Source organism: Hippocampus guttulatus, chromosome 2, assembly GCF_054856545.1.
Source record: "Hippocampus guttulatus isolate MCC_2025c chromosome 2, RoL_Hgut_1.0, whole genome shotgun sequence".
Lineage (NCBI taxonomy): Eukaryota > Metazoa > Chordata > Actinopteri > Syngnathiformes > Syngnathidae > Hippocampus > Hippocampus guttulatus.
This window is the reverse complement of record NC_141262.1, coordinates 31,336,500-31,351,887: the sequence shown is the minus strand read 5'-3', so window position 1 is coordinate 31,351,887 and position 15,388 is coordinate 31,336,500. Positions and strand designations below refer to the sequence as shown.

At 41.9% G+C, this 15,388-nt stretch overlaps 1 protein-coding gene across 3 annotated transcripts in view; it reads left to right on the top strand.

The window, feature by feature from the left end:
• sh3rf2 (SH3 domain containing ring finger 2) overlaps positions 1-15,357 on the top strand; it is a 23,366-nt gene extending 8,009 nt beyond the window's left edge. Inside the window, exons 3-11 of one of the 3 annotated variants that reach the window (XM_086105672.1) lie at positions 1,997-2,293; positions 4,377-4,472; positions 5,377-5,769; positions 11,747-11,865; positions 12,976-13,146; positions 13,356-13,630; positions 13,714-14,021; positions 14,402-14,706; positions 14,784-15,357. In XM_086105672.1, coding sequence (XP_085961798.1) covers positions 1,997-2,293; positions 4,377-4,472; positions 5,377-5,769; positions 11,747-11,865; positions 12,976-13,146; positions 13,356-13,630; positions 13,714-14,021; positions 14,402-14,706; positions 14,784-14,964 — 2,145 coding nt within the window. In that variant the 3' untranslated portion in view covers positions 14,965-15,357. Of the gene's footprint in view, positions 1-1,987; positions 2,294-4,376; positions 4,473-5,376; positions 5,770-11,746; positions 11,866-12,975; positions 13,147-13,355; positions 13,631-13,713; positions 14,707-14,783 lie in introns of those variants that run through there. The other 2 variants (XM_086105670.1, XM_086105673.1) reach the window with 2 other exon arrangements.
• Positions 15,358-15,388: the final 31 nt, after the last annotated feature.

The window sequence follows — 15,388 nt, the reverse complement described above, 5'->3', positions numbered from 1 at the left end:
AAGAATAGATTGGGGGATTTAAATTATTATGATTATTATTTTTTTGCCAATGCATTTTCGATATGGCAGCGGTTGGCTGTAGATGAAATGTACAAATTATTCAAGTAGATGTATTGCTCCATTTTCTGATCAAATCGGTAATAGAGTATTGTTTTTTTTTTTTTTCCCAACTTACTGACGGCCTCCAAAATGTGTATCGCCTAAAGCCTAATTTAAACCATTCAGTGTTCACAAGTTGTGTTATAAATTCTTAACTTCGGTTCAGTGAGAGTTCAAAAAGCTCGGCCGAGTTCATGACGGGGGGAGTTTGTGATCATCGTGCTATTTAGATGCCCGAGACGAGCTGCGGTTCAGAGCAGCGTTATATAACCTATTCTTCTTATTCTCTCAATCGGACCAAGCTTTGCAAAGTGTAATTTTAGTGTTGTTGATCTTAAAATAACATCAACCTGGCCATGAGAAGCCCACTGTGCCTGAGAAGGAAGATCTTTCGATATCTTTATTCAGCTGAGTTCCTATGAAGTTGTCTTCAAATGATGCATTAAAGAAGAAAAACGCCCACCTGGAGAATAATGCGTCTGCAATATTATTTTGTCAAAGTAGGCTGTTGATGAATTAATTCACTGGCACACAATTCTTACTTTGCGAAGATAATGTTTCAAATATTTGCACCTCTCATTAACCCTAATCAGATAACCGGAAAAATTATCTTATGAAGCGGGTGAATATTCATATGAGGAGTAAACACAAGGATGACAGTCGTGCTATGAATTAGGATTGTAAACAGTATGATGATGTCTGCTGCAGGCTTTGGCCCTGCCTGCTCACATCTCCAGTACAGTGAAATTCCTCTACAACGAAATCATGTTTGCAGCAAGAAGTTTTTCACAACAGGGGTTTTTTCACTGTAGCAAATTTGATCTCAGATGTAAACACAAACACATACACACACACAAACGTAAGCAGTAGAGATTGCTGTTGGATTAGACTTCGTTGTAGTGAATCTTGTCGCGAGGCAAGAGCAGAGAAAATGATTTTGTATAACGCAACAGGGTGTTTTTTCATTGTATCGGGGGCAGGAAAGTGGGAGTGGTGTTAATGCATGAAGATTTATTTCACACTCGGGGGTATTTTCACCCATTTAGGTTTCGTTGTAGAGGAGTTTCACTGTATTTGTCGTCGTGCAGTATTTGTTCACACCGAAAGTCTACCACTTCTCAAGTGATCTTCACACTTGTAGTTCCGTGCCTCTGTAAGACTCACTCACTATTTATTCAGCAATAATTTACCTACTACTACTTAATGTGGACAATGTTGTTTTTGAATGAGAAAAACTCAGAAGTTACTTACAATCTGTGTCATGGAACTTATTAACATTAGCGGTTCCTCAGGTGAGCGACATAAGATTCCACGAGCATCTGTTTTCTTGTTTTATTACTGAACATTCTTCCATTCAAAGTACGTGAGCTTTCACAAATGAACATGGGTTTCCGTGAATCATAATAGTCACAATGTCATATTAGAAAGGCATTTCCTAAACTACAGTGCCTGTGAATATTTGCATTGTTCCGGGTCATTTTGCTCTCAGGGCATCGGAACTGGACTCTTCTGGTCATCTCAACTTAACTTCAGTGTATGATTATTATTATTATTTTTTTGCTTGTTTGCATCATCAAAAAAGTGTCACTCCACAAAACATTGAGACTCATATAATATGTTGACATTTGTCTTCTGTCAACAAATGCTAATCATGGTCAAAGTCTTTATTGTGCATATGGTCACAATAGAACTGAGTGCATCGGTTTTCATCTCTGCTCGAACTCTTTTTCTTTTTTGTTTTGTGTTGAAGATTGTGTGTGTTTTTTGGCAATAATTGGAAGCATTTTTCATGTGGGCTTAATGTCAAGACATACTGTGGCACACGAAATGAACAAGAATGTTCACAGCACTATGTAACCCATGTTAATGCAAATATATTTTTTGGGAGGTTCCCCAGGTGTTTTCAAGAACTTCAATGCACAACCAGCAAGGAGATTCAGAAGGAGAGCTGATCCTCACCCACATTAACGGGATCATGCCTAAACACAGACCGCCAACGGGCGACGACTGGCTCCATAGACACATTAGCGACAACAGTGGCACATCCGTCACTGCCGGCACACCGCACGCCGCCAACCAGATGCTGCAAATGCTCCCTCACCAGCAGTCGCTGCCTCTCTGCCGAACACTGTGTGACTTTAGTCCCAAAGAGATGAACGTGGACAGCAGTGATCTTTGTCTTAGCTTCCGGAAGGTATGTGTCTCCCAATCCTACCTGACTGTCTATACTGTCTTCCAGGATCTAACACTCCAATAATATCGGTGAAGCCCGCAATCGCAAAAAATGTCACGTTTTGTTTGATCCTGCATAACATTGTGTGAAAAATTTGGGACTTCACACTCGAAAAACTGATCTGGGAAGGCCAGTGTAGCGTTTAAAGGAGTTATGTCAAAGGTGATGTGGCATGACTCCTCCTTGTGATTGTGACTCCAAGTCAGCCCTTCAGAAGCTCCATAATTGCATGGCTGAATGAGATAAGATGAGAAAAGGGGCATTCAGCTGTTAAAGACATTGAAATAATAAATATTGAAAAAGAATCATAAGAAAGCAACCATGATCAACAAATAAATTAATAAAATTAATTATATATAAAAATATTCCTTTTTAATAAAAATATCCCTTTTCAAAAACATAAAAGACACATTCTTCCCAATGCTTCTCCTTTTGCTCGTTCTCCTCATCATGGTCCCTCTGGAGTTTGACACCCATGCTGTAGAGCAGGGGTGCCCAATACGTCGATCGGAATCGACCGGGAGCCAGCGGACTGATCCCAAGTGGACCCTGAGGGGTGGGAGGAGGAAATGCCGGGGGGAGGATTTGTGTGTCTGTGTTTCGGTTTCGTTCATGTTAGGGGCCGTTCCAGCTGTTGCTCATCGTGGCGTGCGTGCGTGTGTGCATGGTTGCACGCGTACATGCATATGTGTGTATATGCTTGCACGGGCGCGATCGGTCACGCACGTGCAAGGTCAAAAAAGTTTGGCCACCCCAGCTGTAGGCATATGTAACTAATTTGTACAGTCTATTTGAAATATGTATTTAGAGGTGGATGAAGAAAATTTCACGAGTGCCATGCACATTAAAAAAAGCCAATTAATTAAATGTTTTTTTTTAATTAGCCTGACTGCATCAGTTGTGAACACAGCCCAAAACCAATTGCACAGTCAAACCTCAAAGAACACTATCCATTCTAAATATCTTTGAAATTAGAATCCTGTTTTCCCATAGGAAATGATGAACAGAAATTCCTCTGTGCCCTGGCAATAAGATGGGGGTGTGTACCTCACCTCAGCTGGAATAGACTTCACCTCACCGTCACCCAAATGAGAACAAACGCTGAAGAAAATGTATGGACGTTTGTGCAGGCGACTTTTGAAGTAACATTTTTACTTTCTTAACTACCATAAATATGACTACTGTAATGATAGAGAAATAAAATAACATTGGAGTTTAATCCAGGGCCTGTTGTTCTACACTGTCAGGAAAACAAAAGTTTTGGGTGGACTCAGAATTTCAGGTTAACAAACTTCCATAAAATATTAAGTTGGGCAATTTAACAAAGTATTTTAGCTTTTGTTAATGTGAAAATTGGCTTTTCCACATGTTCAACAAATGAGAGTTTAAAGAATTAGATGTCCCTTGCATTGTCCCACAACTAAAAGATAGGACAAACAACTCAGCAAATCGTTTTTGAGCAAACAACTTACTTGCTTTGTTGTGCTAAGTTTTGCCCCAAATGATAATAATAATCATTTATTTTAAAGTTGTTCCAAATTAAATTACTGCAATTTGTGTTTTCTGAAAGGTAGTGTGAGCTCACGGGCTCACTGTGATCTGTCACCAGGTGTTTGGGGCCTTACAACTTGCTGAGCATAGAAAGTTCCTTGTGGTCCTAATTCATAATGGTCATGGTCATTTTTTTTCCCATTTTGTTCTTTTTACTGTTTTGCAGCATTGCTACCCTCAAGGGTTTTTGGGAGTTACATAAGGGTCTTGTTACTGTATGCTTTCCATTAAAGCACACTTGAGCCTTGCCCCCCCCCCCCTTTTATTTATTTATTTATTTTTTGACGGACAGTTTTTTTATGACGGTGAGCCGTGTCACAGGCCCGGGCCTTCGCAGAGGAACAGAGGGAGTTGATGCCTCTTGATTGGCCAGGCTTTAGTATGAGCATACAAAACTGACAAGCTGTCATTTTTTTTCCAAGGGTCACCTCTTGCCTTTTTGTCACATTTGCCTCCCTTTAAGTTCGCATGCTGGTGTGCTTGTGCTCTGCAGGGTGACATTCTCACTCTCATCAGAAGGGTGGATGAACACTGGATTGAAGCCAAGCTGGGCGACAGGGTAGGAATTTGCCCTCTACAGTTTACCGAGGTGAGTTTTCTCCTTGTCGCACAAAGTACATGCCGTCTGTAGATGTGATGAATTCTCGGGGGCTCTCTTTTCCACGCGAAATCTTTGGATTCATCCCTAAGTGTCACTCTGTGGCTGCCAAGTGCTGAGGATAGGGAGCTCATCTTTGAAGCCCTGCTGTGTGTGCGGATGCTCATTAGTCTGGTTCGCGAGCGCTTGCTTAGTTCGCTGACTGTTTTGTTTTCCTTTGAGCTCCCTGTCTAGGGGTACAAACCTGCTCTACGGCAGGACACATAGCTGGTTCATGTAGTGGGTTTAACGCGTTAGCGACTAAGTTTCCTCACTTCCCTCTTTTCTTCTTTTTTTATTTTATTTAATTTTTTTTAAATCTCAGATCTTTCCTCACTTATTTTCCCAAGCACTCCCCCCCCCCCCCCCCCCCACGGTTCTTACTCCTTATCGTTCTCCTCAAGCTCCGCCTCAACAGCCTTCCAATTTTTTCTACCTCTGGACTCTTTCATCCTCCTCCTCTTTCTGCTTGTGCTGTGCAGCTAGGCGTGAAGACACGGTAATGCTTTCTCTGCTCAGATGGCATAACAGCACATCGCTGTGGTGAGTGAAAGCATTAACCCAACCGTGCCTGTCTGTGATGCTCTATATTTCACCTTGCCTCCCGCTCCGCTCTCAGCGCCAGTCGATCCTTCCAGGCTTAGTGGCTGCTACTTATCTTCCCGCCTGCCCGTCCAACAAGTTGGAGTGGGTGAGTGGAGAGATGAGCAACCGTAATATGTAGACAGCCGCTTCACTGCTCAGCACTCAGCCTGTCAGGTGCTCATGACAGGTAGACTTTGAGAGGCTTTCCTAGTTTAAGGACGGGCTGTAAGGAGCTGACATCTCTTTCCTTTTCTGCATCCGTCTTTCGCAGCTAAACTCGGTGGCAACCAAACTGCTGGAAGGAAAGAGTCCGCGAAGGAGTGACTCAGCAGAATTTCAACATCGTACCGGAAGCAGGAGCAAAGACAAGGCCCCAGAGGCATCCAACAGGATCGCAAACCAGAGAGTCACGCAGGTTCCCGCCACGACTCCTCTTACCACCGCTTTGGTCCCCTCCAAGCCTCACATACAGCCCAAAAGCAGCAGGAGCAACTTTTCCCGAGCGCCCGCCATAGAGGAAAACCACATCAGCGGCTTCAACCTCCAGCGACAGTCACACCGCTCCTCCGTGCGCCCCCCCGCTCGTGGACACGCGCATCCTTCGAGAGTTAACTCTCAGCGAGTTCGACGCCACTCTGACGTCCCGCACAGGCTCCTGTTACTGGTGAGTCACACGCCTTGATTTTGTGTTAACATCTCATCCGTCTCCCGCCTTCTATTTTGTTGCGGTCAAGTGTATTTGACTTGAATCGAAAACGTGGCTGACAAAATTGTTGCTTTCTGTGAGCTGATAGATGTTTTCATTTGAAAAGATCAGGTTGTTCTCCGGGGTTCAGGGTGGGGACCATTGCCGTAAGACCCAAGGAATGAAAACAGACAGAGGGAGTCGCCCTGATGTTTGTTAGCCTTTGCATGATTGAATGTCTACTATTAAGACAAGACAAATGTGAAAAGAGCTGAGAATGAAAAGTGAGGGGTTAAAAGATTGAGGGCTGAAGGTGAGAGGAACGGAACTTTTCAAAAGTTTGTAATCAAGAGTCCTGGGACCTGCGCCAAAGTTTCCTCTCAGAGGTGAGCGTAACAATATGCGTGTCGTTTTCCTCTTCCAACAAAAATACAGCCAAAATCATCACAGGAAACTTTCCACCTTTTTGGACTTAGTGTTTGACGCTAAATGCACTAGATAAAAACTGCATATAGTCAATTGAAACCAGACTTTAATTTTTTTTTTACAGTACCTTAATCTTACTTTGACTGACTATAGTAAAATTAGATTAACACATTTGGTTCAAAGAGAAGATGGGATGGGGGGGGGGGGTTAATGGAACGAATTCATGCGACATCAACTCGCATGTTAACATTTTAAAAGTGCAGAATGGTTAGAAGTAAAACCTAGCTGTTCAAAAAGTGCTTCAAAAAAGCCATTTTCAGTCTATTTGTCTTTGTGGTTGTTGTTTGCAGTGGTGTAGAACTGCTCTTCATCACACTGAGAGCTCTTTCTGCTATTTCCATTTGCACCATTGGGCTTCATCAGAAGGGCAAAGTATTAGATATGCCAACCTCCACAAGAGAACATATTGTTTTATTAAAACCCATCACTGCTTCCTTTGTTAAGGCATCATTTTGGATGATGCCATTGGATCAGATTACATGTTTGTACCTTAAATAGAATACAGTGACTGCGTAATTTCATTTCACGGGGCTAATAAAAACATTGATCGATAGTCACAACAGGTACATTTGGCAGAATGATGGATGGCTGAGGTGGACCTCCAGTTAACCTTTTGGATTGTATCCCAAATGAGACAAGGGCATTGTGAACCGGGCAAAGGCAAGGTCAAATGCATGCTGGATATGCTGTGTTCTGATCACCTCAGCATAAAACCTTAAAAGGACACATCTGAATGTTGCGTAGGTGCTGACCATCTATTTCCATTTTTTGAGAGTGTGGGGACACAACTTAATGAGGAAACTACACAGAGTCACAGTAAGGTTATGCAGTGCCAACATGAAAGACTCTGCAAGGTTTTCAGTGTTAACTTTCCGCCCAAGTGCTCTGCTTCCTGAGATAATGATTTCCTTTGATTCAGCCCAAGTTTCACTGCTCTGCCCTGCAATTAGGCGTGTCAGCTCATAAACCCCCACACCTCATATAGGTCTGAAAGTGAGATTAAAAATAAGAGCGAGAATGGCGATATTTTAAAAATTAGGGGCCAGCTTGGGATGAGGGAACGAAAACAAAATTTGTGAGCTGTATGAAGGCAAGGAAGTAGGAAGATGAGGAAAAATGTGAGATACTGTAGATTCAGTGTGTAGGAGGCTCAGTGAGTCCCTCAGTGCGTCTGCTTATCTCTCTCATGCTGATGATGATGAGTCACTGGTGAAATTTGTTATATAACAGGACCCCCCTCTCTCTCGCTCTCTCTCTCTCTCTCTCTCTCTCTCTCTCTCTCTCTCTCCTCCACTGCTTTAAAACTCCTTCCTCTTCACTAAGCAGGTAACGTCCACTCACATGTCAGTGGGCCAATAATAACAGACAAGTCCTTCTTTTTCTTTTTTTTAAGGATGTCTGTCTTGAAACATGATGCTCTAACCAAGGGCTCTCTTGAAATACGTTTCAGCTTCCCCAGTTCCAAGAGGGTGTGCACACTGGTGTAACCACATTATTTTTACATCCCACAAACACACACGAGAGAGCGAGAGAGAGAGAGCAAGAGAGAGAGAGAGAGAGATATGATTATCTATGAGAGAGAGAGAGAGATATGATTATCTATGTCACTTGCAATCGTTCTTCTTTGGGGGAAAGTCAGAATGTAGATGTAGTAAATAGTTGCACACAAGAAGTACGCCAACCTTCAGTGCCTCTCTGTGAGTGGAGCAAGTAGGTGTGTGTGAGGCAGGCAAGCAGTGATGAGAGAAGTCTAAGGAAGCAGATTTAAACTTAATAAAGTCATTCGGCAAAGAAGAAAAGTTTTGAAGCTCGTCAGTACTTTTTGGTTGTATTTGTCTGAAATATCTGTTTGCAGGTGTACAACATTTATCTTTCTGTTTCCTTCATATGTATTCTATTTGTTGGGTGTTTTGATTTTCATGCATTTTAAGTACGCCTGTTCAAAAGCACTGATCACTTAAAACGCAAACTTTTTTTAAAGGTGAATTTATGAAATTGTGTTCATCCTAGCAGTTCACTTTTGAAACTCGCCAAGAGATGAGAGGAATATGCGAGAATTGGATGTGTATTTCTTTTTTTAAATTTACTTTGTACAGTGATACCAAATATTTCGTACTGCTACGTACTGTGATGTTGTGGGCCTTTGCTGAAAACATTTTAAGTGAGGAACCCTGCTCAACTACTTTTTTAAGTCTCTTTTTGTAGAGTTACTGAGATTCTATACTAAGAATTTTGGTACCTCTACTTACGAACGTCTCTTCATACGAAATTTTCAAGTTACGAAACGCCTCAACAGGAAAATATTGCCTCTTGTTCCAAAAGAAATGTCAAGATACGAAAGGTAAAAATACAGTATGGACTGCGACTCGAAGCTCCAAGTTTCATGAACGCAACATACTTATTGCTGCTTACTTAGCATCTTCCTGGCTTCCCATTGGCTAGGAGGGACTTTTATGTGTCTATGTGTGTAGATAAATAGACACGTGTCGATGCAACATCCGCGTCATTCGCCCCTCGGGCCATGAGGTGTTCCGATAGTTTTACGTAAATGTGAATCACCCATAAAAGTGTTCACAAGTCGGGCAATCGCTCACTATGCTGATGTTTACCTTGGACCTTTTCAAAGGATTGTTAAAAGCCAACAAAAGCAAACGTCCTTGGATCAGTTCTTGACAAAACGGCAGGCAAAAACCACTTCTGAGAGAGAACATGAACTAAAGAGGGCAAAAAATGATGAAGTTAAATGACCATCATTTTTATTCTTTTCTCTATTCTTTGTTGTTTTTTTACAGTATGCACAACTCTCATTTATTTTGCAATAATATAATTGTAACGTGTATTTGGTACACATTTTGATGCGTTTTTCTGCTTTAGAAAACATATCTAAATTGGGGGAGAGGGGGGGGGGGCTTGGATTAGGGAAACGCGTCCCTACTTACAAAATTTTCTAGTTTGGAAATTTCTTCCAGAACCAATTAATTTCGTAAGTAGAGGTAGCACTGTACTCCAGCATTGGGTCTTGGTGAAATAAGATGTACTTTTACAGCTTTTTCTTACTCATCAATCAGTGAACCTCATCTGTGGGAGGTGGGTGTGAATATGAAACTATATCCAGAAGGTTTGCTTAACACTGTTTATACTGACACAGAGTTTGTAATTATAACTAAATAAGTTAATGGTACAGATTTAGAACAGCCTCATTATTACAAATTATTTAAATGGGGAAATCAGAAATACTAGCATTGATTCACCAGATAAGTTCATATTGTATTGTTTTTTTTTCCTTCACCAAAAAACTGCAATGGCATGGTTTCTGAAACATTCTATTTCAAACTATCATTAATCAAAAGAATAAGAATAAGAAAACCTTTATTGATCTCACAATGGAGAAATTCCCAATTTAGAGCAACAAAGTTATGAAAGGAAGAAAGTAGAAGAACAAAAAGTATACGAGAATAACAGATCAACAATACCCATTAATACCATATGTACATACATTCAGAATGACAAACAATTACATTCTTCGTTTTGACAAACTGTGGACTATTTCCTCTGAATAAGCAAACCACAATGGGAACTGGACATCTTGCATACAAATGAGCCTTTATCAAATGTATTTTATTTTTGTGTTTTCTAGTCTTGTTATGCCTTTAACTTAATCACTTTTTGAATTATTTCGATAGTGGGGGTGGGGGGACACATGTCCCGCCATGCAATTGTAACATGAAATAAAACCACAGTTTGCTTTTTGAAGAAGCCCCAGCGGCCTCAAATGTGTTTACTTGTTGCATCGTATTTTTAAAATAAATGTCGTTTGGCACTCAGAAGGCATTCTACGGGCTGTGATGTCCTCTGATGAGAAAATGGCTCTCAACCTGTGATTTATAAGTCGCGTATTTGGCCAATAGAGTTCCTCTCCCCTCGTAAATACTCTCTCGCCGGCGCTGGGTCATTGCACGCGGCAATTGCGTGACTGCTGCTCGAGTGAGACGGCTGATAAAACAGACCGAGAATAGAAGACGGACGGACACAGAGAAGTGAAAAGGCTTAAATAATTGAATACATGAAGAATGCAGTGTTATGCTTTTCTCCTGCTGTATTACTTGCAAGGAGTTGATGATGTTCACAAATGATAAATTAGCCTCATTTGGTCTGGGGTTTATTCACATTTAAGCGTGTTCACAGTAAAGATGTCAGGGCTGAGATTTACAACATCATCTCTGGAAGCTAGAATGTCTTCAGGACATATTCAGTGCACTTTATCGAAACCCTTTTGATTTGTGTGTCCCACAGCCCCGCTTTTCACAAGTGACTTACTTGTAGGTAGTTGCAATGAGTTCATGTAAATTATAGCTTGCTTTATGGTTCGTGCCAGCGCTGAATGCAAGTGTGCATGCAATGCAGCCTAATGGCCACAGAGCCTCAGGATCCAGGCACCTCCTATAAAGAGTACTTCTTGCTTCGCTGCCCACTATTAATTCTTTAAGCACTGGTTGTGCCTTAAATAGCATCAGGTTTGCACTGAGGCCATGTCAGGGAATATTATTTCTATGTTTTGTAAAGATCAGATTAAATGAATCAAGGGATTGATCGCATACTTCCCCGGCCACAAAATAATGTATCCTTGCACAGGCGGAGGTCCAATGCAAAAGCTGCATCAGAAATTCAGCATTTGCAAAGATAACAATGTTTACTTTACACCACCGAAGTATTATGGACTCAAAAGTAGTTCCATCTTAATGGTGCGATGTAGCATTCCATTTAACACACTGAATGTTAGAAAAAGTACTGATAGCATAGACATATGATGTGAAAGAATCATCATGTTGTGGTCTTTTCAGTCAGTTTCTCAATCCACTCAAACACCTTTGGGGTGATTTTGGGCTGGCGCAATACGCTGCCTTTGCCATTGCTATCTTTAGAAGACTGAGTCAGGCAGTACTTTACCTGTTTCTAACATATGTCATTTGTTGAAGGCAGACATGGCGTCACCAAATGTAACATGAAATATCAAGGATGAAACCATTACATGTGGATGACGAGTTTGTACGTTAGTGAATTTGTGATTGTTGTTGTGGTATTCAAGGGTGTAACTCTGCTCAACACTGTAAGATGCTTTAGACATTTTTACCCGTTGTATTGCTTCAAAAGAGAAGGCAAAAGGTAGAAAGGACTCTCAGTATAATGCTTTAACCACAGTAATAAAAGTGAAATGAAATATGTCTGATTGGGTCAAGAAGCAATTTTTGAATACCGCTCTTACATTGAACATCATGAAACTGAGCAGGTATACGTAATGTGGCCTGTGAGTGTATGTTCTGGTATGTTATGAGTCGTTTCCTCGAGTGAACTGATGGGATTCCCCAACACCACCCTGACTATTTTGGATTGAGTGTCTTGTGGTTGACAAGTTCAACTATCCTCCTTATGTTCAAGTTGATGATGATTTTGCCTTTTTTTTTCGTTACAGAGTGAGAAGATGACCAACGAGACTCCACCCAACATCTCAATGGCTCTGTCAAACCTGCACATTTCATCCGCTTCTACAGACAGCAAAAGCTCCAACACGCAACAGCTCTCAATCAGTGTGTGAGTGCCTGATTAAAACCGTGCGCAGTGATATTCCTGAAGTCAACCACAGTGTGTACGCAGTGCTGAATCACCGCTGCAAAGTTAGGGTTACAGATAGGTTCAAACTGTCACTGACTCCTATATTGGTGCTTCCTATCTATGTGCATCCTTGAAACCAGTTAAGATCGTGGAGTCACATGTAGGAAGGTACCAACATATTTTTTAGGTTATTCTGCGCTCCTGTTTGGGCATGGCTCAAGAAGAATACGAGCAGGAAACATTTTGGACAGAATAGGCCTTCTTCAAGCACCTGTGTGGCAGCAAAGGCTTCACGGCCGTGTGTCAATCATTTATGGTATCATTAAATGCTTTATCTGGGAAGACATAGTCTTCTGGTAGTTAATTTTGGATTTTGAATCAGGGTCAAACTTTCAAACTTAGCTTGTAGCAGACGTGTGTTACATCATGCATGCTGTGATCATGACGTCTCTGAACCGCTGGTGAAAGGAGAATTTGATTCTCTCCTCTTTCATCTGTATCCACTGCTAACGTACGGCGGAATAGTTGTTACGATTGTATTATTGTGGATGTTTTTATATTATGTGTTCTATTGTATTGTGATGATTTTATGTTCAATGTTCTGTAAGGCGCTTTGTTACAGCCGCAGTTGTTATGGAAGTGCTATGTTAATAAAAATGTATGATATTAATTTTAGGATAGCAGTGAACAAGAAAAACATCACGTCGCCGCTGTCATAAGTCAAAACAACAAAACGGAACAAGTGACCATGAGAGTGGCGACAATGTTGGTTTTGTGATTGGAGTAATGTCAGTGTGCTAACTTACATAAATGGTAACTTTTATTTAATGATTTGATGCGCAGAATTGAGGTCTTGCAAACCTTTCTGATGTTACTGTCATCCTTCAAAGTGATTCACATCCCTTGAAGTTTTGTGAAACTTACTTCCCCCCACCCCCCAAACATTGGTTGAATTGCAACTTGTATGACCATGGGGGCATTTAACTTGAAATGTTCCATTGTCTAAACAAGACATTTCGAACCACATGCCTGCTGTTCCTGATTACGGTGTGATAATAACATGGGCTACCTCGCTACCTCACACTTTAGGTGTGCTGTGCTGTACTCCTATAAGCCGCAACGCCCAGAGGAGCTGGAGCTGAGAAAAGGCGAGATGGTGGGAGTGTACGGCAAGTTCAAAGAAGGCTGGCTGCGTGGGTTGTCTCTCCGAACGGGCAAAGTGGGCATCCTGCCCAGCAACTACATCACTCCTGTGCTCAGGTGAAAGGCCACGTTCCCTGACGGCAGTGTGCGTCAGACGAAGGACGCTTGGATGCAGATGCCCTGCATTTGTGTGGGCAGGAGTATGTTTATCATTAAAAACGTAGAATGTAAAAGGCATCAGACCTAGAAAGTTATATGAAGGATTCTGCAGAATGCTTGATTCACAATGTGGATCGCAAACTTTCTCCTACTTTGTCTCACTGTAGAACGTCAGCCAGACTCCTGGAGACCAAAGCGGCTAGTGCATCGTCACAGCACAACGCAGCAGCGGCAAAAAAACACACAACTGCCAGGAATCCCGCTGTGGTCCTTGCTCCTGATAGGGTAAATACTGATGGGGTGTTGTACTCACCAGGACAGGTCCCACATGTGCCAAATGGAGCGCAGCACGCAATGTCATCCACAGGCGCTGGAAAAGCATCCTTCTATGGCAGCACGCCAGGTTGGGAGACAGTTAGGCGACTATTTAACCCACACAGAGGTGAATGCAGTCAGTCCATCTCCTAATTTCAGAATTAGTGTGTAAATGTCTCCTAATTTGTTCTTTTTGAATATGTTTTCCAGTATCCAATCCTTTCAGCCATTCGTCCAATTTGAATGTACCCTCCAACTCGGAGCACTTTGCTCAAGTTCAGGCATCCGGCTACTCGCCCGCCCTGCCGAGAAAGAAAAACGGTGGAATTGGATCCAACTCTGGAAGACCAGCCGGTTGGATGAGTGAGCCAACAGCGCTCTCTGCTGCCCAGCTGTCAAAAGACAGGGACTTTGGCACTTTACACGAGACCGGGGCTTATCAGCATGAGCGGCATCCGTCCAGTGGCCCTCACTCAATTCTTGTCAGACCCGATTCACATAAAAGCACTGTAGACAAGGTAAAGTAGTGCTCAAAATAAGTTCTATCGTTGTCACTTCTCCAGCCTCATCCACTAGAGTGGTTTCTCATCTACTGGACACAATTTTCTGCAGATCTACTTTCGACTTTTTTTGTCTATGTCAAAGCAAATGGTATTGTATGGTACTTTGATCAATATAACCTAAATGCACAGCAGTCATCTCTAAACTCTTAAAACTACCTCTGAAAGGAAAATGTTGATGACATCACTTGCTCCCACAGATTGTGTGAACAGTGACCCAGAAAAAAAAGACAGATAACAACCAACACTTTCCACTTTTAAGTTTTTTTTCCTCTTTGATTCCGGTTACATTGCCAACATACTTTTTTTTTTTTAAATGCCCCCTTTTTTTTTTCTAGCCTGCCAAGTCAGTGCGCTTCCTCACAGATGAAGACCCCTCACCTCCACGACTTCGGACCTCCTCCTGGTCTTCTGGAAGCCAGGTTCCGTCCAACTTCGCCCCAGCACCTCCTCCACTTGAAGTATGGGCACCATCACTCACCTTGGGTAGAGACGGGCCTGGAATAATCCTCAAAGATGGAAAAGCTCTAACTCTCAGGAAAGGCATGGAGACTGTCCTCTCAGATCTAAATTCAAACCCGCAAAAAACAATGTCATCGCATCCATCGCCATCAACTATGTCAGCTCAGTTCAGCCCCACCAGGTACTTTCAGAATTGGAACAACCATTAACAAAAGAGTCATTGTTTCACTTTTGTTTTTGTTTTTTCCTCCCCTGAAGACACAGAGTGAATTCAACTCATCTCGCTCAGACAGACTCTGAGCTAAGTCTGCTCCAAGGAGATCTGGTCCTGGTCCACAGACCTCGACCTGACGGCCGTGTTCTGATTACCCAGGAGACGAGCGGACAGACGGGCCTGTTTCATAGTAGTATTCTTCATGCTCTGGAGAGGCTCACTTGACTTTTTGTTACTGCAGCTGTTGTGAAAGCGCTATAGAAATCAGGATGTATTGTATTGAATCAATCTATTTTGTATCCCCTTTGCCAAGATTCAGTAATTGAAATTGCCAAAAGAGATTTCCATGAATGAGTCCCCCCGGTCATATTAAAATGTTTAGAGATATAATGTATTTTGTGTTTCTTTTGTGTAATAGCATGTACTGTATAGCCCACATGTACTGAGAATTTGTACACAAACCCACCAAATTGCTGTCTCCCCGTTTCTGCCATTGTTAAATACAGTACATAAGTGTGTGCCTTTGTCAAACCCTACAAAGAAAATACAATCTATTTCACTCTGTGATGTCAAATGGCTATACTTCTTATGTGGCAATAAACTACTGATAAAAACTAATCGAATGTCTTGCTTGAGGGGATTGATCGAT